This window comes from Schistocerca cancellata, chromosome 5, assembly GCF_023864275.1.
Source record: "Schistocerca cancellata isolate TAMUIC-IGC-003103 chromosome 5, iqSchCanc2.1, whole genome shotgun sequence".
Lineage (NCBI taxonomy): Eukaryota > Metazoa > Arthropoda > Insecta > Orthoptera > Acrididae > Schistocerca > Schistocerca cancellata.
In genome coordinates, this window is record NC_064630.1 from 323,577,416 (window position 1) to 323,599,473 (window position 22,058).

The 22,058-nt window shown below is 42.0% G+C and overlaps 1 protein-coding gene across 1 annotated transcript in view; it reads right to left on the reverse strand.

Moving 5' to 3' along the window:
* The window catches only part of LOC126187451 (roquin-1), a 279,093-nt gene that overhangs the window by 187,760 nt on the left and 69,275 nt on the right, over positions 1-22,058 (reverse strand). Inside the window, exon 6 of the mRNA XM_049928539.1 lies at positions 2,660-2,993. Coding sequence (XP_049784496.1) covers positions 2,660-2,993 — 334 coding nt within the window. The remainder of the gene's footprint in view (positions 1-2,659; positions 2,994-22,058) is intronic.

Here is a 22,058-nt window from a genome sequence, read left to right on the forward strand (position 1 = left end):
CAGCGCTATGCGTATGCACTGGGGACTATTCTGAAGCATGGTAGTGGATTTTGATTTGTTTTTGTTCCATTCATACTCGTGCACAATAAAGTTACACAGAGACCCAATGTGTGCGTTTCATTTGAACCTCCTGTACAGGAACCCTATTTTGTGTTGTCATTCAGATACACCATGACCTCCTGTACAGGAACTCTATTTTGTGTTGCCATTCAGATACACATTGCCATACCGGTTAAATGCAAATAGTGGGATTCTGATGTCATCGCATTATCGCCTGATATATGATAACCGCCATGACTTACAAAATGATCCCTATAACTGTAAACATTATACACCAAATTTATTATACGCAAACAGCGAGCATGCATTACAGGCCAATCAGTACGTTCCCTAGATAAAAATACGTACAAACAAACTTGTGATAGAATGAGAAATCATTTTTTACAAACACTGTTCTGAAATTCAGGTTTTTAAAACTTGGCATAAATTGCAACAAGGAAGAAACAAGAGTTCGTGAAAGTAAATTATACAGATGCTCATGTTCAAACATGTTTACCTTGTTTATTTCTGACTGACTTACACAGCACGAGATGCCGTCCTGCTACTATATCACTGGGAATGCCAGTAGTCATAAACAAAAGGCAATATGTACTGATCACAACTTTGGAATGAAGCTCAACCTACCTTGTTTATACTGTAGATCACTGAGGTTGCTGGCAATTGTAAATGAAAGGACAGAACAGACAAATGTTACCGGTATGTACCGGTCACAACTTTGGAATGAAACTCAACTTGTCACGCCCCCCTCCCCTCCCCTCGCCTAAACCTATACCTATACCTCTACATCACAGGGATGGGTTGGGGTGTGTGGCTATAGCTCACAGGGATGCAGCTTGTTTGCCAGCAAGGAATAAGGGGAGGGAGGTATAGCAACTGCATAGGCTAGAAATATGATGCATAGCTATCTGAGCCATGGGGAATGGCACATACTGAAGGTGACATGGGGATGTGAATTAGGAGGGGTAAAGATAAAGGAAGGGGAAATCGTTGGGTATGGGAACAGTGGATTACCAGAGACTGGGAACAGGACGATTACGCAAGCGATGGATGTGTTGCTAGGATAACTCTTTTTTTGTAATTCAGAAAAGCAGGTGGTGATAAATTTATGCATACAAAAACAACTTGCATCTTGCCTTGGTTTTGTTTTTATCATTTGAAAATTTGAGCACATCTACATCTACATCTATACTCCGCGAGCCACCTTACGGTGTGTGGCGGAGGGTACTTATTGTACCACTATCTGATCCTCCCTTCCCTGTTCCATTCACGAATTGTGCGTGGGAAGAACGACTGCTTGTAAGTCTCCGTATTTGCTCTAATTTCTCGGATCTTTTCGTTGTGATCATTACGCGAGATATATGTGGGCGGTAGTAATATGTTGCCCATCTCTTCCCGGAATGTGCTCTCTCGTAATTTCGATAATAAACCTCTCCGTATTGCGTAACGCCTTTCTTGAAGTGTCCGCCACTGGAGCTTGTTCAGCATCTCCGTAACGCTCTCGCGCTGACTAAATGTCCCCATGACGAATCGCGCTGCTTTTCGCTGGATCATGTCTATCTCTTCTATTAATCCAACCTGGTAAGGGTCCCATACTGATGAGCAATACTCAAGAATCGGACGAACAAGCGTTTTGTAAGCTACTTCTTTCGTCGATGAGTCACATTTTCTTAGAATTCTTCCAATGAATCTCAACCTGGCGCCTGCTTTTCCCACTATTTGTTTTATGTGATCATTCCACTTCAGATCGCTCCGGATAGTAACTCCTAAGTATTTTACGGTCGTTACCGCTTCCAATGATTTACCACCTATGGCATAATCGTACTGGAATGGATTTCTGCCCCTATGTATGCGCATTATGTTACATTTATCTATGTTTAGGGAAAGCTGCCAGCTGTCGCACCATGCATTAATCCTCTGCAGGTCTTCCTGGAGTACGTACGAGTCTTCTGATGTTGCTACTTTCTTGTAGACAACCGTGTCATCTGCAAATAGCCTCACGGAGCTACCGATGTTGTCAACTAAGTCATTTATGTATATTGTAAACAATAAAGGTCCTATCACGCTTCCTTGCGGTACTCCCGAAATTACCTCTACATCTGCAGATTTTGAACCGTTAAGAATGACATGTTGTGTTCTTTCTTCTAGGAAATCCTGAATCCAATCACAAACCTGGTCCGACAGTACTTGACTGTTGCCTCACGAAAGTATGGACACATCAACCATTCTGTCTTCCAGTAAAATATATTATTTGTAAGCCATAAACTTGTTTTTAACATGGTTATAAATTTGATTCCAGGTTTTCGTTGGAAGTTGGAAGAGACTCCTTAGACATAATTTGAACTCCTTAGACATAATTTTGAATACAATTATGAACAAAATGCAAAGCCAAAATACATGTTAAGATGTTCCAATGGAAGACTATGCTACATAACCTTATTAAACCAATATCTGAAAACTGGAGGTCTAAATAAAACATCAAGACAATAAGTGAAAAAATACATAAATCTAAGATTCAATTCAGAAATGGAAAGCAGCATACAATAACATTTTTATTTTTAGACTGCTTTATATTGTGCAAGAAAACACTTTCAATTCTTACCTGGACTTGGATCAATTGCTGCCAACAACTCTAAATGAGATCGAAGAACAGACAAGTTTCCTGGATCTCCTGTCCTCTGAAGAGCAATTACCAACTCTTGTACTGACTGGGCAAATGATTGAGGAGTTTGTAGTTTGTCAATAATGCTTTGCATATGTGATTTGTGGGCAGTGTCACCATAAAGTAAAGCAGACCACTGATCAGGAGCAATTCGAAGGCCAGCTTCTGTAGCAATCTGGACAATTTGAGCATCGTGTTCCCTTCGTAAGGCATCATATGTTCTAAATTCTTCTTTTAACTGCATTAAAGATGAATCTCCTTCCCTTTTGGAAACCTATTTGGAAATAAATTAGTTCTGGTTTATAAATCAGAAGCTAGTAATATTACAGTTGTGACTGTGTCAAGGTATGTAAAGAAATATAAAGTAAACCACAAACTATATAAAGAAGTACAAAAATAATTATTTAATGAACACTAATGCTACCACAGGTAATTCTGAAGGGCATACTACACTATGAAAATAAAAGTTTCTCTAAATTTTATTACATGTATTTAGGTACAAGCAAAAGCTATTCAAGGTAACATGACATCACACACATATGGAAACGAAGTGATAGAATCAAGGAGCAAAATGAGCCAACTGGAGGTGGCAAAGAATTGCTAGTGATTTGCACAGCTGGTGGATAAAGAGCCACAAGATGAAATCTCTGCTTTTTTATAAAGTTGGTTGATCACTATTATAAGTAATTGTAATGGGTCAGAGGAACTTTTCTACCCTACTCTGCATAGGTGGAATATAGTTTCTGACCAATTAGACCGGTGGAATAAACAGGCAGTTCCTGAGGTCGATGACGGCAGAGTTCACAAAGTTAATGACTAGCCAAATACAACGTCCAGAGTGTAACAAAGAGTCCAAGGAGCAATCCAAATCTAAACTTAATACAGGCGTGGTCAATCATACTAATAATCTATGACAAATATCAAAGGTTTAAAGTAACTAGTGAGACTGACGGGCAAGTGTTGGGGCACGGTATTTACAGACACTCCTGCATCAGTGGACGACTGAACATGATACATCTGCCATTGTGGCACACCCCTAACCCTTCTATGTGGGAGCTAACTGTGGACAAAGTATTAAGTCCAAGTATCTCTGACATGCCCTCTGTATCGATACTCGAGCTGGGCACAGAATTCAAATAACTGTCAAGTACTAATGGTACTGAACAGAGATGGATCTCTGAACGAGCCTAGGAGCTAATCTATAAAAGGCAATGTCCCGATAGACTGACTCACTCACTCACTGACTCATCATCGTCCAGACCAAACCACTAAGGATAGAAACTTGAAATTTGGACAGAATGTTGATCTTTTACTGTAGGTTCCACCTCCACTCCTTCCACAAAATACTACTAATATGAAGTCACCGCTACCTACACCTCATCACCCAAAGTGAAATACTGATACTCTCAACACCCAGAAGAACATTCCAACCACCACTTCCACAAGCTATCCAGTCTGCTGATATTCTACTCCCACTTTGGGGCACCACTATTCAAATCCCATCCTACCCACAGTGCTCCTCCTCATCATCCCCTCACCCCACTTTCTTGCCTGCTGAATCTCTAATTGTCATTGCTGATGCAATATGTCCCTGATGTCAATGTGATTGAACACTATTCCTCCCAACACCCTGCAGATTCCAAACCACCCACTTCATGCCTTGTACACCTAGCCAACTACATCCGAACCCATAACCATTTCACCTTTCAAGGGATGGCATACAAACAAATTCATGGCATAGCCGTGGGCACCTGCATGGCACCCTCCTATGCCAACCTTTTTATGGGCCACTTAGAGGAAACATTCCTAGCTTCTCAAAATCCCAAACCCTTGGTATGGTTCAGGTTTACTGAAAACATCTTTACGATTTGGACCCAAGGCCAGGACACCCTATCCTCATTCCTCCACAACCTCAACACATTCTCTCCCACCCACTCCGCCTGGTCCTCTTCTACTCTTTGTGCCACCTTCCTAAATGTCTACCTCCTCCTCTCAGACGGCTCCATCCACACTTCGGTCCACATCATACCCACTGATCACCAACAATATCTGCACTTTGAAAGGTGCCACGACTTCCACACAAAAATCTCTCCCATACAGCCTGGCACCTGTTGTAAACTCATCCGCAGTGATGAGAACTCACTCGCTCAGTATGCTGAAGGCCTAACAAATGCCTTCGCAGACAGACAATACCCTCCTGACCTAGTTCACAAACACGCCTCCCATGCCATATCATGACACACACCAGATCCTCATGTCCATGCCAAGAACCGACCACAAAGGAGTGCCCCCCTTGTCACCCAATACCACCCCGACTGAAATTACTGAACCACGTCCTCTGTCCGGGCTTTGATTATCTTTTGTAATGCCCTGAAATGAGTGACATCCAACCCAAGATACTTCCCACCCCTCCCAAAGTGGTGTTCTGCTGCCCACCCATTCTCCACAACATCCTAGTCCATCCCTATACCATTTCCTCTCCCAATCCCCTATCAAGGGATCACATCCCTGTGGAAGACCCAGATCCAAGATCTGCCCAATCCATCCACAAAGCATCACCTACTTCAGTCCTGTCACAGGCTTATCCTACCCCATCAAAGGCCAGCCATCTGTGAAAACAGCCAAATTATATACCAACTCTGCTGCAACCATTACACAGTATTTTACATTCGTATGATAACCAACCAGCTGTCAACCGGAATGAATGGCCATTGTCAAACTGTTGCCAAAACCAAGGTGGACTACCCAGTGGCACAACATGGAGCAGAGCATAACAGGCTAAGATTTCAATGGTTGCTTCACAACCTGTGCCATCTGGCTTCCCCCCACCACCATCAGCTTTTCTAGGTTGCACAGATGGGAGCTTTCCTTACAGCACATCCTTTGCTCCCATAACCTTCCTGGCCTACACCTAAGGTAACTCACTCTCCCCCTCCCCAACCATGAGGGTGTGTGTGTGTGTGTGTGTGTGTGTGTGTGTGTGTGTGTGTGTGTGTGTGTGTTGTCACCATCCCCTGCTCCAGCACCTCCGCACAATTTGTGTCTCCACATCAGCTAGTTGTGTGCTGTTATCTCACACCCTAGTCTATGAAACTGAGTGCTCAGCCATCTACCAACGAGCCCTCTAGCTGCAACCCTAGCTAACCCACAGATGGCTTTCCACTCTCCCACGATCTGCTAGGCCCCAACTCCCTCACTGTCTTCTGCCTCTCTCCATCCCTCACCCCACCCCACCTCACACCCATAACATCACCCCAGTAAACTTACCACAGGCCACGAAAGAGCTGGCAGTTGACTGAACACAATGTAGGGAGACAGACTAGTGTGTGTGTGTGTGTGTGTGTGTGTGTGTGTGTGTGTGTGTGTGTGTGTGTTTTCTATGAGTTTGAAAAAGGACGTGTATTCTGAAAGCTAGCCAATCTCTGTACCTTTTGTTCATGTACCTATCAACGACACAGCACTTCTGCCTTTCGGTGAGTCGTCTCCTTTACTCCTAAATAATTCATAAGTCTCAACCACGGAACTTTCCATACAGTACAAGGTGTACAATTTTGCTTCCGCTGTTTTTTCCCCAATATTTGAGGCTTTAATGAAACAAATTGGTTACATATGTATCATTCAATGTATTTTCTATCGCTAGCCACTACTTTCTACCATCTTTTGGGCAGCGTAATAATCCAGCATCTAAAAAGTTGTTCATCTTCTGAAGCGATTCACGAATTGATCCAATTTGTGACTTCTTCATGAGTTTGGAAGTATTGCTCAGCCAGTCCATGCGCCATTGATCTAAGCAGGTGATAGAGGGAGCAATGTCTGGAGAATACGGTGGGTGGGGTAGGACTTCCCATTTTAATGTTTCCAAGTACTTTTTGACTTCTTTCGCAATGTGCGGTCGAGCACTGTCGTGTTGCAAAATCACTTTATTGTGCCTCTCACTGTATTGCGGCAGTTTGTCTTTTAATGCTCTGCTCAAATGCATTAATTATGTTCGATAACAACCACCTTTGATTGTTTCACTTGGTTTTAACACCTCATAGTACACAATGCCAAGCTGGTGCCACCAAATGCAGAGCATGATCTTGGAGCCGTGAATATTTGGTTTGGCCGTCAATGTGGAAGCATGGCTCGGATATCCCCATGATTTTTTGTGTTTAGGGTTATCGCAATGAACCCATTTTTCGTCCTCGGTCACAAGGCAATGCAGAAATCCCTTCCGTTTTTGCCTCTGAAGCAACTGTTCACAAACAAACGCAAGCCGTTCAACGTCTCTTGGTTTCAGATCACATGGGACCCAAGTTCCTTCTTTCTGAATCATGCCCATAGCCTTGAGACATTTTGAAATGGATTGCAGAGTCACTCCCACTAATCGTGCCAATTCTTCTTGAGTTTGACATGACTCTTCACTCAGCAATGTCTCCAATTCCGCTTTTTCGAAAACATTCTCTCTTCCACCACTATGTAGGTCCATGACGTTAAAATCCCCATTCTTGAAATGTTGAAACCACTCACGACATGTTCTTTCACTTTGAGAGCATTCGATGAGACTCAGCCGCTGTTTTCTTCATATTGAAACAAAACAGTAACACCTCCCGCAAATGACGAGAATTAGGCTCGTAAACTGACAACTTCAATCAAGAACAACTTTATGATGCACACACAAATCGACTAATGTTTGACTGAGGTTATATTGACCAATGTCCAAGCTAACAGCCTGATGTCTGCGATCTGTTTCTTTTGACCACTACTTACTGCTGTTGCCACCTGTTGGCAAATGGCAGAAGCAAAGTTGTACACCTTGTATTATACTACAGATGTCATTTAAGAAGGAATTTTCAATTTTTTTTTATTTGAAAATATGTCACTATTAAGCCAATTTTGAAACCAAACCCACAACAACTGGTATTTATTTTCTCTGTCAGAAATAATGAAATACTTGTTTCTGCATTTTTGAAAATTTAGCCACTATGGGCGTGAAACAGTAATTCAAAGCTTTCTGGAAATAAATATTATTAAAGAAGTACTTAAGTATTTTTAAAGCTATTTCTAAGGAAACTGGCATCTGACTTCTCAGTTGCGTGTTTCAATGTCTTTGGAAATCCAACACCCTAGGACAGTGAAATAGGGGGGGACGAGATTTTTTTATGAAAATATTTTATTATGAAAGCATTTTTAAAGCTACAACTATGAAAATCTGCGTTTCACTTCTCAGTTAGAAATAAAAAATGTATGTTTTTGTAAATTCAACTGCTATGGTGCTGAAATAGTGGATGAAATGCTAGAAATATTTCATTATTGAAGTGTTTGGCTTCTCCATTAGAAATGAAAGAAAAACATGTTTCACTGTTTCTGGAAATTCAACCTCTTTGTAGCTGAAAATTTTTAAGAAAGCATTTCGTTATATTAAAAAATTTTGACAGCTAAATTTAAGAAAATTGATAATCCACTTCTCTGTTAGATGTAAAGGCGTGTTAGGGGATGAAAGTTCCTATAGAAATATCACCACAAGAACCCATGATTAATAATGGCCTTGGACTATAGCTACAAGAATTGCTTTTTGGTCAGAAATACACCTGGAAAAGACAACGCTTGCACGGTTTTAATTAGCATGAAAAGCTTAGAAGGTGTTGCAGTTTTGTGAACAACAAATAAATTTGATAAAAAAATATAAAAATAAATAAATAAATAAAGCTGTGCAGACCATATAGACTAAACAAGTGAAGCAGTGAGCGTTAAACTAGTGTTTCTATAAAATACAAAAATATGTAAAATATGTGTAATTAGCTAAACTGGTAAAAGATTTATGCTTTTTATGATTTCATTAAACTAATAAAGAACTTAAAATGTTACAGGAGGTGACTTTCTTATTTTACAACGCATGGACTTGAATCACTGCAAGTATAGGAAGCAGCAGCCAAGAGCCCCTTTGCCCCATCCTATTAGAATTGAAATGGTATCACACGCGAAAAAATTTACAATTTCCAGAACATACATCCATCCCCAACAACTAAAGTTTGTAAATACAGTATCAAATCTCCAATTATAGTGGGACACCATTAATGAAAAGAAAAATGAAGGAGTCTGTGTTGGTAACATACTCTAAGGATAACCGTCACAAATTTGGGCCTAGCTTGGGTATGCAGACTCAAATAATACCATCCAATTTTTAATATTCACAAAAGAATATTTTCCTCTCACAAAAACACAAACATCTTACTGTTTATATTACTCAACAAAGTGAGAGGGCACAAGGGCTTGCTGTTTATATTATTAAATTTACTGGGAATTGTGAAAGATTGACAGTCCTGATGACAAAAGGGAAGAAAAAAAAGCAAATGAAATGTTAAAGGCCAATAAGCGGAATGACATGAAAATTATGGAAGATTGGACACATTCGCATAAGGCGTGAGGTTCAAGTTATCTAGCCCCCCCCCCCCCCAAAATAAGCGACAGATAAGTGTGCTGCAACATTACGAGCAATACAGGAAAATATCAAGGTTGCAAAAACTTCACAGCTTTTTTGATTGTTTAACTTCTCCCAGAGTACTGGCTGACAGAACACTCCACAAGTGTACCGCCACTACACTATGGCCTGTTGCCATCAGCAGGTGTGCTGACGAACTTGGCCTCTTGGGTGCATGCATCTGTCTTCCAGCCCTTCACCCCCTCTTGCCCTGTGAATCACCAGAGTAGTGGAGGTATAGTGCTAGGAAGGCTACACATTTTTTCCACCTGGTTTTGTTTCATTCATTATATCATTTATTTAGCAATAAATGTCAATATGCTCATAAAATAATATATCTACAGGAATGTAAATGTTTCAATGTATTTGTATATATGTTTGGCATAAGAGAGCCAGTTTTTAATTATCTAAACTGAACAATGAAGTGGCACGACATAGGAATGGGCACAAAATATTGATCCATTGATACATAAATATTTTTTCATAACATCAATATACTGGATTATCCATTGTTCAATATTTAAATTATTAATATATCAATTAATTGCTATTAAATACTGAACATCAAAAGTGATATTTTTTATTGTCTGTCTTTTTTTGACACATAGACACTATAATTTTCATTAGCAGATTTCTTGTCCATTCCAGCTATCAATTTTTCCAATCTGACAGTAAACATCTTACAATGGTCTTAATTTAATTTCACACTCAGTACTACAAACGAGCACCAGATTTTAACATGAACATATCTATTCTGTAGAGTCATGAAAGCTTATTACTTCCATGTGTCATTTCTACTACTGCAAATGATGGGTATGAGATGCAAATCATATATGTTTGGTGATAACAAAGAGAGATCTTGTTGACCTTCTTGCCACTTTAAAACAGGCGATTGAAGAGGTTGGTGGAACTAACTATGTGACTGCAAGCTTAGACACTCTTATAACAAATCTACTTCGACAAGAAATGGGGCAAGCAACTCTTCAACTGGTTTAGGAGCATTTGAAAAAACTTCTCTTTTCACAGGCAGATACTTTATTTGGAAAGAAAGCAACTGAAACCACAGTAACACAACGAACAGTTACAAATCGATTACGTCAAGAATAGCTCTGAATAAGACCCGCTGTAGCGTGCACTCCACTCCACTCCAAACCACCGCTGTCTGCGATGTCAGAGGTACCACGTGAGAGCTCACTGGAAGGTGGAGTGGAGGTCTGTTATGTTTCTGAGGAGAGCCAGCTCTGCCTCAGTGCCAGTAACAGCCCTGTGATGGTTAGGAGGAGGCCACATGTGCGCCTGCATCCAACCTATCTACTTGTTAGTCACATTGGACCCACACCTGGAGTTACGGTCCGAGGTACAATTTCGTATGACGGCAGGAGTATTCTTGTGGTTATCCCACACACCCTGACTGTAAACCTTTACTTCAGTCTGGTGATCCAACCTGTTGTGCTGCCATTCATAAACAGTATTCCACAATATGTTTTCCAACAGGATAACACCGCCCACATACAACTGTTGTAACACAGCATGCTCTACAGTGTGTCGACATGTTGCCTTGGCTTGCTCAATCACCAGACTCCAGCATCATCCACAACCAGCATTAACTGTCCCTGTATTGACTGACAAAGTGCAACACACATGGAATTCCACCCTACAAACTGACATATACACAGCACCTGTCTGATATAATGCAAGCACATCTGAATGCTTGCATTCAACATTCCAGCAGTCTCACCAGTTATTAAACTACCAGCATTTCATATTTGCAATGACTTTTCTCGCACTTGCATTAATCTGTGATCTTGAAACACTAACTACTTAAATATCTGATCCAGACTGTATCTTGGTGTTGGGATTTTTTTTCCATGAGTGTATTTCTCAATTTCTAGATGTTCGCTTATCATATCTATGGCTTTGTTCAATGTTTATGATATTCCCGTAAATATTAAAAATATTGACTGATATATTAAAATATCAACATTTTTATCTCAATAATACTGATATCTTTTCTAAATATCTATACAAAGAACTTGCCCATCCCTAGTAGGGTGGTCATGAATAATAACTTCGATTCTTCGTACAATGGTGTGGCTGGTGTGGGGGTTTTCGTGTGCTCAGACACAGATAAAACACTTAAATCAAGGCATGCATTATGTCGTGTGAACTGCAGAAATACAGTGATTCTGAAAACTTTGAACTGTGCATTCAGCTTAATGCGTGGATGAACTAACACAATTTTTGTGTGTCCTGTGGGTGCAAGTAGGTGGGTCACTTGTGAAACAATGTCTGGTGGCGCGCGCCGCGGAATTTGAATCTGTGCCAGACGTCATAAGCTGTGGCGGTGCGTGCCTCCTGGCCTGCTTTTAGTGTGAGGGCGCCACAGTGGAATACGTGGTTCCAGCAGCCAATAGCGGTGTCCCCAATAGAGTACTTAAGCGCCTGCCTCTCGCTCAGCCAGCCAGTCTAATCTCACGACGCACGTCTGTGAACACATTGGCGTCACGTTTCACAAATTACTTACTTTCTTGTTCTGTGTACGAATGGATGTATTTGATAGGTTTCCTTGTGACTCCGTTGTTTGATCTTTTTGTTGTTCGTTCTGTCCTTAGTTGGTCATGTCCGTCTTCTCCCATTGTGTTGTTGTTCGTGGGCCTCTCCGCAGGTCCCGCCGCACTTTCTGTCGTTTCAACCCCGCGACCACCGGTCACAGTTACAACACAATGTGTGGTCATGATATCAGGTTTGAACATTTCGAGGACTGTGCTTTGATGTGATGAAGCCTTGCTGCACCAATATCATTGAACAGAAACTCTCACATGTGTCCCAGAATAGGATGTTGTATAGAGGAGTATACGCTGTATAGAGTATACTCCACAAACATCAGCATATTGCACATTGTGCACACTCTATAACTGCAATTCCACAAAATCAAGCTCACGATGAAACTTGGGGTAGTACACGAGTCATCATTATCCACAACAAATGTATTATGGATTTGGAGATCTTATTTTCAACATAGAATCATCAAGTTATAGCACTGCAGATTATCATCGGCCACAGTATCTCAGAATCCTGCTAATAAGTGAGGTGCAGCCATTGTGGGGATTGTTCACTCCACATACCTTCCTACAATTTTTCGACTATGAGTTATGTCCGGAAAGTGTGAATCATTTTGGAAGAAAATTCCTAAATACTTTTTTCTTCAAACTGTAATTTATTTTTACAAGAAGAAACATTTCCCCAACTATTTTTCTCCACCATCTTTCAGACATTTGTCATAACAAGAAACCACATTTTCTGTGCCCTCTTAATAGGAAGATCACACCACTGAAGACTGCTGAGCACTGCTTTTTGCGTCACCGTCACCATCACTGTCAAAGTGCCTTCCTCCAAAATCATGCTTCCTGTTCAACAAGGTGGGGGATCAGGGCTGCCCATGGCAGGTGATACAGCTATTCCCAATCGAATTGCTGAATAAGTTCTTTGAGTGCCACCAACAGAACAGGGACATGCGTGGTCACAAAACAACACAATGTACAATGCCTTGACTGGACATTTTGCACCTTTTGTTTTTAACTGCATGCCAAAGTTTTCTCAATGTTTCACAGTACTGTACCACACTGGTGGTTTCACCCCTGGGAAGGACAAACAGAATGCAAAATACGGTGCTCAGCAGTGGCTACCTTCACTGGCGGCACCTTTCCATGAAGAGGGCATAGAAAATTTGGATTTCTGCTATGACAAATGTCTGAACAATGGTGGCAACTATGTCAAAAATAGTTTAAGAAATGTTCCTTCTTAGAAAAAAAATTGTTTTATGGTTTTTTTTTCTCCATAATGGTACTTACTTTCCAGTCATGCTGGTATTTAGTAAAATAATGGTCACACTTGCTCCCATTCATTCAATGCATTTGCTATGTTTCATAGTGTCTGATTTCTCACATAATAACAATATAGAAAGAACAAGCATGCCATTAGATGGTGTGCATACACACAACCCTGTCATAAGTGTACTCTGTTGTGACTGGCAGAGAACTGCAGTTCATCCGGTATGTTCGGGGCTAGTTTGTTAATAACATTATGTGAGTTGCATGGGTTTAGTGTGTCAGTGCATTTCAAGTGACTGAGTATTTCTAGGTGCACTCGTACTATTTATATTTGTGGTGAATATACACTGTTCAAATGAATTAGGGAAACATGTATCAACAATCAGTATAGTAAATCTATTTTGATATTGACGGTACCTATAGTCTTATTGCATGGCACGAAATCTCCACTTTTAATGTAGGCAAACATTAAAATCATTAGCCATCTATTTGCTATGTTACACACTAAAGTGTCAGGTGAACCCCGCTGAAGGAAGTGATTATTGGTGTCCCAGAATTTCCTAGTTAGGTACACAGATGGCAGTTGTCAAACAATATCTTAATGCAGTGCAAGTTGCAAGGGCAGTCTGTTTGATCCAAAAGGATGGACTTTTGGTCATGTTGCTGCAGATGTCAATGTCTCTCCACATGTCATCGGAAACAGGGCAGTATGCAAGGTGAGTTGGAGAAGGTTGTAGATTCTTTGTCTCTCCATGTGAAGATAGATGCCTAGTAATCCCTGGATTGTGATGGTGTATGTATACCATATGTATAACATATTATTCACAGATGAGTCCTGGGACATTCTGATGCAAGGTGAGGTCCATGTTTGTAGGTGGAGACTGATGGTGAGTGGTACCTGCCAAATGTTGTCCAGGAAACTGACAGATTTCCAAGGTTCTGTGGATGTGGGAGGTTTGACATTTTCCATAGTTACCTTACTGCCATGCAGTACACTGAACAGATCCTGTTGGATCATGTGATGGCTGTTTCATACGATGGTAGTCCTTAATTCCATCTAATGCCATGGCCCATGTGGTGCGTGTCAACAGGAATGTCTTGCAAACCATGACACTGAAGTAATGGAATGGCTGGCAGCGAGTCCTGATCTAAACTCCATCTTGCGTATGTAAGACATGCTCGACAGAAGCTCTCAACGTCCAATGAAAACCATCCAGGGTAACACAATGAATGATTGTTTCTACTTTATTTTTGAGGCCTGTTGGACATCACAGTTCTTTTTATGTAAAAAATCGAGGATGTAATGATGCTTTGTTGTGTACTTAATTTGTGAAAGATAAAGGTATAATTTGGTAACATACCCAGTCCTCAATTACTGATTAATGGAGTGTGGCAGATGCTAAAGTCATGTTCCCCTAATTCTTATGAACAATATATTTAATGTCAGACAATATTTATTCAGGTCTCTTGATCCTAGTTTTTGTATGTTTGAGTAAAGATACAGAGCGAGTACACGAGTATGGTTTTGTTGCTTTTAAATTGCACAGTAAATTTCACTCTTTTGATTCGGAATCTCAAATCATGGAATACTCCCAGCTAAAACGCTCAAGTTCAATCAAAGTAACATAACAAGACTGGGTCACCACTTGATAATACTGTCTTGTACACTATTTAAAATTAAGTCACCTTTTCCTGTTGTTTTGTTAGGACTATAGCTGTGGGCACTCCACCTGCCTCAGGAGTCATGTTGTTGTATTTATTCTCCTTAATCATAGTCCAGGCAGGCAGGCACATAGGTCTTGCTGAAAATGTAGCTGCAGTCACAGTTTATCAAGTGGCCCTTGGTACATATTTGGACAGCTTCTTTTATGACAGTCCTAATAATGGATCTCTGTGCTGAAATCCTAAAGCAGTCATATTCTATAGCATGTAATATTGACAAACAGTGCTCTGCATCCACCATCTTGCCTGGCTGTAGTAAACAGGCGTGCCCCTGGTGTTCACAGCAGAGAGTTTTGGCTGTGTACACCATTTGACCTACACACCTCTTCCTCCATTAGAAAGGGATATGGCACACCCTAGCCTTACACAGAACATGATCATCCTTTACACTTCCTAGCAATGACCTAGTTTTAGTTGGTGGACAGAATACTGTCTTAATGAGGTGTTTTCCAAGGACCTGTCTAATCTTCCCCAATACAGGACAAAGTTGTGGCCACTTCTTTTTCCCATTCTTCTTCTGTCTCTTAAGGTTGCACTGTCATCATACACTGTTTCCAGATGTTAAATTTACCATGGGAGACTTTCGATGATCAAGAGGATATATGTACTATGCTTCATTGTCTTCAGCATGGTCTCTATGGTGTGTGTAGGTATAAGTCCATGTGCATCTTATCATGATAATACTGTGACCCAAAGTGCCATTAGCTCTTGTACCAGCCAGGATGTCTTCCTTGAAATGCTCAATGCACAAGTTTGCAAACACACATGAGAGGAACTGTCCCTTACAAGTTCTCTTGTCTGTTCGTTGTAAGCTCCATGAAAAATAAAGCATATTGATACTATCTCTGGATCGTCCCTTGGAAATAGTCAGCTTCTTGGTCAGTGCACACGTTCAGGCATGGATGACAAATAGAACACAGGAGATAAGATATAGTTACCTGCATGGCCCCATAAGGTCAGCACATATGCATGCCTGATGATGGCGATAGAATTGTTCACCATAATATTGCACCTAATGGACACTGCGAACTGGCAACACACCCACTGGGAATGTTATATTAAAAAATTCACTGAGAGAAGCTAAACAATCCGATCATATAACACTACAGGAAAGTGTGGGTTGGCAATGGATGGCTCGGGAAGGGGAGGGGGGGGAGGGGGGGGGAGGGGGGGGATGTAGGATTGCAGCATTAAGAAATTCTACCGGCTGTACCAATGAAGATATTTGCTGAGTGTCTTTGCACTTCTTACAAAATGTGACACGAATATGATGACACACTTCACCAAAGTCATGTAAAACACTGGTTCAGCAGCTGCCGCTGCCAGTAGAATGAAGAAAAGAGCCAACTCTGCCATGGTATGCATCAGAACCTTGATACAATCTCCATGGACCTGTTTCAATTACATCTACAACTGGTCAGTCACTTCAATTTCTGGACATACAACTGCACTGATTGTGTAACCAGAGCTGCAACTGATTCTGCACACAAGGATACCACAGGACATCAAACTTTGAGATTTGAACATCTCTTGAAGGATCTACCACAAGGAGGTTAATTGCAAGTCTGTGATTAACCTGACAATGAAACAACTGAATGATGATACAGTTTCAGTTCTCCTGAATTTACATCAGTCGCAGGCATCATTAGCACAGTTTCTGCCTGGAGTAATTGTTAAGAGCAGTATGAAACCTGTCTCACTCTCAGGAGAACCACACTCACAAAATCAAACAACTCAGTTAGGGAGAGGGTGGTAATTCAGATGTTAGGAGTTCCTGACATCGCCATCTTACAGCTAAGAAAGACAACGCAGCAATGGTCCTCTCCCATAATGGTCACACAGAGAAAATAACGCACCTACTAGATCACAGCACATACCAGAAGATCCATTCCGGCCAAACCAAGAAAGTAGAGAATAAGACCAGAACACTTCTCAAGAACATGGACCTTCTTAAAAGGCTATCACCAAATTACTACCAAATGAACAAGGACCAGGGATGCTTTACGGATTCTTCCACAAGGAGGGGATGCCATTATACTCTATAGGCAGCCACATCAGGGCTCCAACACACTTAAGTGTGGATGTTGCCACATGTTAGTTAAACAGGGAACTTTTTGTAAAAATTGTAGATGATGGTATCAGTGGGGTGTTTGCAGTGGGAAAGAGAATGGTGTGCTCAACAATGGTGTGCTCAACAAGGCTGTCCTACAGAATTTTAGATTATGTCAGAAAGACCACAAAATCAATAAAGAGGTGGGAACATGCAAAGGTGTGATGGGGACAAGATACTTGGCTGCTACATACAGCAATGGAAGGTTGTGCTTGCAGGAGTAGGGGAGGCGAAGGGGAGGCGAAAGAAGTAGTAGAGAAGGGGAAATGATTATGCAAGTGTGCTGGTGGAACAAAAGGCATGTGTATTGAAATCAGTGGTGTCACAGGAATGAAGGATATGTTGCAGGGAGAGGCCAAACCCGAGCAATTCAGGAAAGCTGCTGTAGGCGTGAAGAACACAGATAGCACGGACTGTGAAGCAGTCGGTGAAGTCACGCATCTCGTTGGGCAGCATGCAGTACAGCTGTTTCATTGCCATTCATGAGTACAGACAGCTTGCTAGTGGTCATACCCACATAGAATGTGGCACAGTGGCTGCAGCTAAATTGGTAGTTTACTTGGCTGGTTTCCCAGGTGATCCTGGCTTTGATGGAGTATGAAATGCCTGTGATAGGCCTGGATTAGATGGTATTGGGGAGATGTATGGGGCAGGTCTTGTGTCTAGGCCTATTGCACAGATATTAGCCAAGGGATAGGGGGTTGGAAGCAGGGGAGAAACAGGGACAACAAGGATATTGAGCAGGCTGGGTGGGCAGCAGAATACCACTGCTGAAGGAGTGGAGGAGGATATTTCTCATTTCAGAACATGATGAGAGGCATTCAAAACCCTGGCAGAGAAGATAATTCCGTTCCTCCAGTTCTGCATGATACTAAGACATAAAAATGTGTTCTTTCATGCTGGGCAGTGGGTAAGGGATGAGATAGTAGGCAGGGCTGAGGAGGACCAGGTGAAGCGATGGTGGATGGTTGGTTGATTGGGGATGAAGTGACCACCAGCAAGGTCATCAGTCCCTTGTTTCAAATGTGGTCCATTCAGACAGTTTGACATCTCAGAAAAGTCGGAATGGTAAAAGGGGAAAGGCCAAAAAATGTAAAAGTGCAGTCGTGTCGTCAATGGTAAACACAAAATGAGGGAAGTCAGCAAGAGAGCAACCCCAGGGCTATGCTAGAGGAAGCAATGGTGGAGAAGATGTTGAGGTGTCTGGAGGATGTGGATAGGGCATCCTAGCTCTCAATCCAGATCATGAATATGTCATCAATGAATCTACACCAGGATAAGGGCTTGAGGTGCTCAGTGGTTAGGAAGGATTCCTCTACATGGCCCATGAGTAAATTGGCATAAGACAGTGCCATGAAGATGCCCTCTGCTGAACCACGGATTTGTTTGTAGGTGTCACCTTCAAAGGAGAAGTCATTATGTGTGAGTATATAGTTGGCAACTGTGACCAGGAAGGAGATTGTAGGTCTGGTGTCAGTCAGAAATTGGGAAAAGTAGTATTGAACAGCGTGGAAATCATAAGCATTGTGGATGATAGTGGGGAGAGAGGCATAACTGACGCTGACAAGTAGGGTGACAGCAGTAAATGTACAGGAACTGTAGATAGTTGGTAAAGGAAATGCTTAATGTCCGTTACATAGGAGGGTAGGGTATGGGTAATAGGCTGAAGGTGTTGGGAGGACAGACATAATCAGCCACAATGAGGGGTGGGGGTGGGGATCACGGGTGGTTGGGTTTACATACTTCAGGAAGTGTGTCGAAGGAAGGAGTGTAGGGAGTGGTGAGGGAGAACAGCAAGGAGATAGAGATTGTGGGATGGGCGTAGGAATTGGAGAAGGGACTGGGGATCCTTTAAATTTCTGGAATAGGGTCACTGTGGCAGAGCTTGTAAACTGAGATATCTGACATGTGGCAGAGTTCCTCCACTGCATAATTCCTGCAGTTCATAGCCGCAATGGTGAAGCCTCTGACAGCAGGTAATATTATAAGGTAAGGATTAGTTTTTAGGTGAATGAATGAAGTTCTTTCAGTGAATCAGAGGTTGGTTTCCATGTTGAGAGATTTAGGGGATGTCCAGGTTAGGGGATAATTGGGAGCAGTGGGGGAGAGTCATGGGTGGGTGGAGGAGTAAATGGAGTAAGGCAGAGTAATATTGGTTTTGGATCAAATCTGTGTGTTGGTGTTAGTGTGAGAAAGTACTCCCATTGTAGGTATTTGAAGGAGAGGAGGTCTTCAACTGTCTCATCATGACTGAATTTAGAAATGATGTGAAAGGTAAGGCCCTTGGAAAGGATTGATACTTCTGGGGACTGAGGCTTTTGGAGGAAAAGTTCATGTCTTTTTTGCAGGTCTGTTAAGGGCAGCAGGAGAGTGTTTCTGAGGGTGTGGCATACATAGTATGTCTGTAAGGTATGGTTTGGTGGCTGTGAGTGTATGTGGGGAAGGTTTGATAGAGGCTCTTTTAGTGATGGTGGATAGTACCAGTCTGAGATGGGAGTATAAGGTGAACAGATTGGACAGTTTCTGAGGTTGTGTTGTGCATGCAATACTGCTGTAGTTCCTAGAGGGCAAGTGGTTCAATCTGGGAGATGGGATACCAAAGCAAGAGGATTTTGCACATGGAGCAAAGATTGGGGTCTGTATAAGGGCCTGATTTATATGGTTTTGTCGGATTAAACTGGTGAGGGCTACGGACTAATAGAATTTCAACAGACAGAGGTAATTGTGGAAGCACAGTTAGCAACCGGAGACGGATAACGATTAAATTTCCCACAGAATTTAAAAAATGCCATTGTTAGGTTCCTCTATAAGAAGGGTGACTCCGCAGATGTTAGTATCTACTACCCAGTGTCACTGCTAATTTCACTTTTCTAAAATTTTTGAGAAGGTAATGTACTCGAGAGTGGTGGGAACTTCTGTGATTGATGGCACTGATTGTGTCAGTCATAATATTGATTTGCAGAAGTTAAGTTTTTTATAGAATACATAGCTCAGTGCACATCTGTTGTAGTTCTTATTTATGAAACAGGAGGCAAGATATTTGTCCTGCACTGTTAAAGAAATAAAAAAGAGGGATATCACCTTATCTGCTTGGGGAGAAATTACGGTGGTAGGCCATAGGATTTGATCATTATCCCACTACTGTTTTTGTTCTATTTTCATGATCCACCATTTTATTTGAATCAGGAGGCAGGATCAGGCCTGCTTACAGATGATAAAAGCACAGTTGTGATGCCGAACAAAGAAGCACCAACGGAGAAAACATTAAATGATGCATTTGTGAAAGTTACTGACAGATTCTGCAAAAAATGGGCTTTGAAGAAATAAGAAAAAAATGCAGCGTATCCAGTTTTAAACTGTCAAAAATGTTTCACATTCTGTTAATTGATTCTTCATCCCTTCTTACTTGAATAACATATTAATAAATGAAAACCATGGCATTGCATATGTTCTACTAGATATTGTGGAACATTCGTAATTTAGTGCTTTTTATTTTCTATTCCACATCTAACAAACAAAACATACCACCAAAAACAATAAAGTGTGTAGAAGTTCTCAGTTCTTAGAAGTGAATAGAGAGAAAAAATTAAACTGGAAAAACCACACAGTAGGCCTGCTAAAATGTTTACATGTATGGTATGTTGCAAATGCCAATTCTCTAAACTTTATCACTAGTCCATCCAGAAATTCCCATTTGAGTTTGTGGAGTGTTTCTGCAACAACTGTGCAATTGTGTGTTGATTGAACCTGTCAGTAACAAATCTAGCAGCACACATCTGAACAACTTTGATGTCGTCCTTTAATCAGATACATCTCACACACACATGATCACTATCTCCTGCAGCTCTGGCAAGAATACAACTATTGCATTGAATGAAAACAGCAGTCTGAAGTGGGTCAGTGAGGGGAGAGGGTATGAGGATACAGGTGGGTGGAGAGAAGAGTGCTATCTGGAGGAGCGAGCAGTGATTAGAAATCAGCTGGGCATAGCTATCAGATGCAACATGGGGAGACTGTAAAGTGGAGCAGAAAAGGATAGGACCACAAAGTGGAAAAGCCTTGTGAGTGTATTGACAGAGATCGGCATATCATGAGGATGAGGGGGCATGGATTGGGAGGAAGTGATACAACAGAGGGAGTGGAAACTGTTGGATGGAGGGTGTGGAGACAGTAGGTTATCATAGGTTAGGGCCGGGATAATTTCAGGAGTGGAAACTGTATTGTAAGGATAACTATCTATGCAGCTGAGAAAAGCAGGTGGTGGAGGAGAAACTCCAGATGGCCCAGGTTGTGAAGCAGTATTTGAAATAAAGCACCTTCATGCTCAGCTGCATATCATGCCACAGCATGGTACACTTTGTTGTTGGTCACAGTTTGGCAGGTAGCTGCTTGGTAATCATACCAACATAACAAACTATGCAATGATTGCTGCAGAGCTGGTATATGACGTGCCTGCTTTCATAGGTGGCTCAGTCTCTGAAGGGGTAGATAAGCCCGTGATGGGACTGGAATAGGAAGTGCTAGGTGGGGGGATTATGCAGGGCTTGCACCTGTGTATTTTACAGAGAGATGATTTCTGTGGCGAGGGGCTGGGACTGGGAGTGGTGTAAGGACGCTCTAGGATGTTTGGCGGCTGGGTTGACACCGGAACAACACTTCAGGGAGGATGGGAAGGACCCTGGGTAGGATGATCCTCATTTCAGGGCACAACGATAGATGACGAATGCCACAACCGAACTGAGCCACCCAGGAGCAAAATGGAACAGCCTGTGGCTGGACATAACACACTTGATTTCAATGGCTGCTTCACAACCTAGGCTATCTGGATACTCTCCACCACCAACTTTTCTGAACTGTGCACATGACACATTCTCCACTCCCGAAATTATTCTAGCCCCAACCTACCATAATCTACTGGCCCCACACCCTCCATCAACGGTTTCCGGCCCCTTCTGTCCTACCACCTCCTCCCAATTCACGTCCCCTCACCCTCATTGTGCAACACTCTCTGCCAACGCATCCACCAGTCTCTTCCCCTCTGCTTCCTGTTTCTCTCCCCCCCCCCCCCCAATCCCTCCCCACTCACAGCCTTCCAACACAGCACCAGGCAGCCTTGTCCAGCCGCCTTCTAGTCTACGCTCGCTCCGCCACATAATGTTCTTCTCTCCCTCCAACTGTAGCCTGCTATCCGTCTCCCTTTCCTGCCCCATTCCCAAG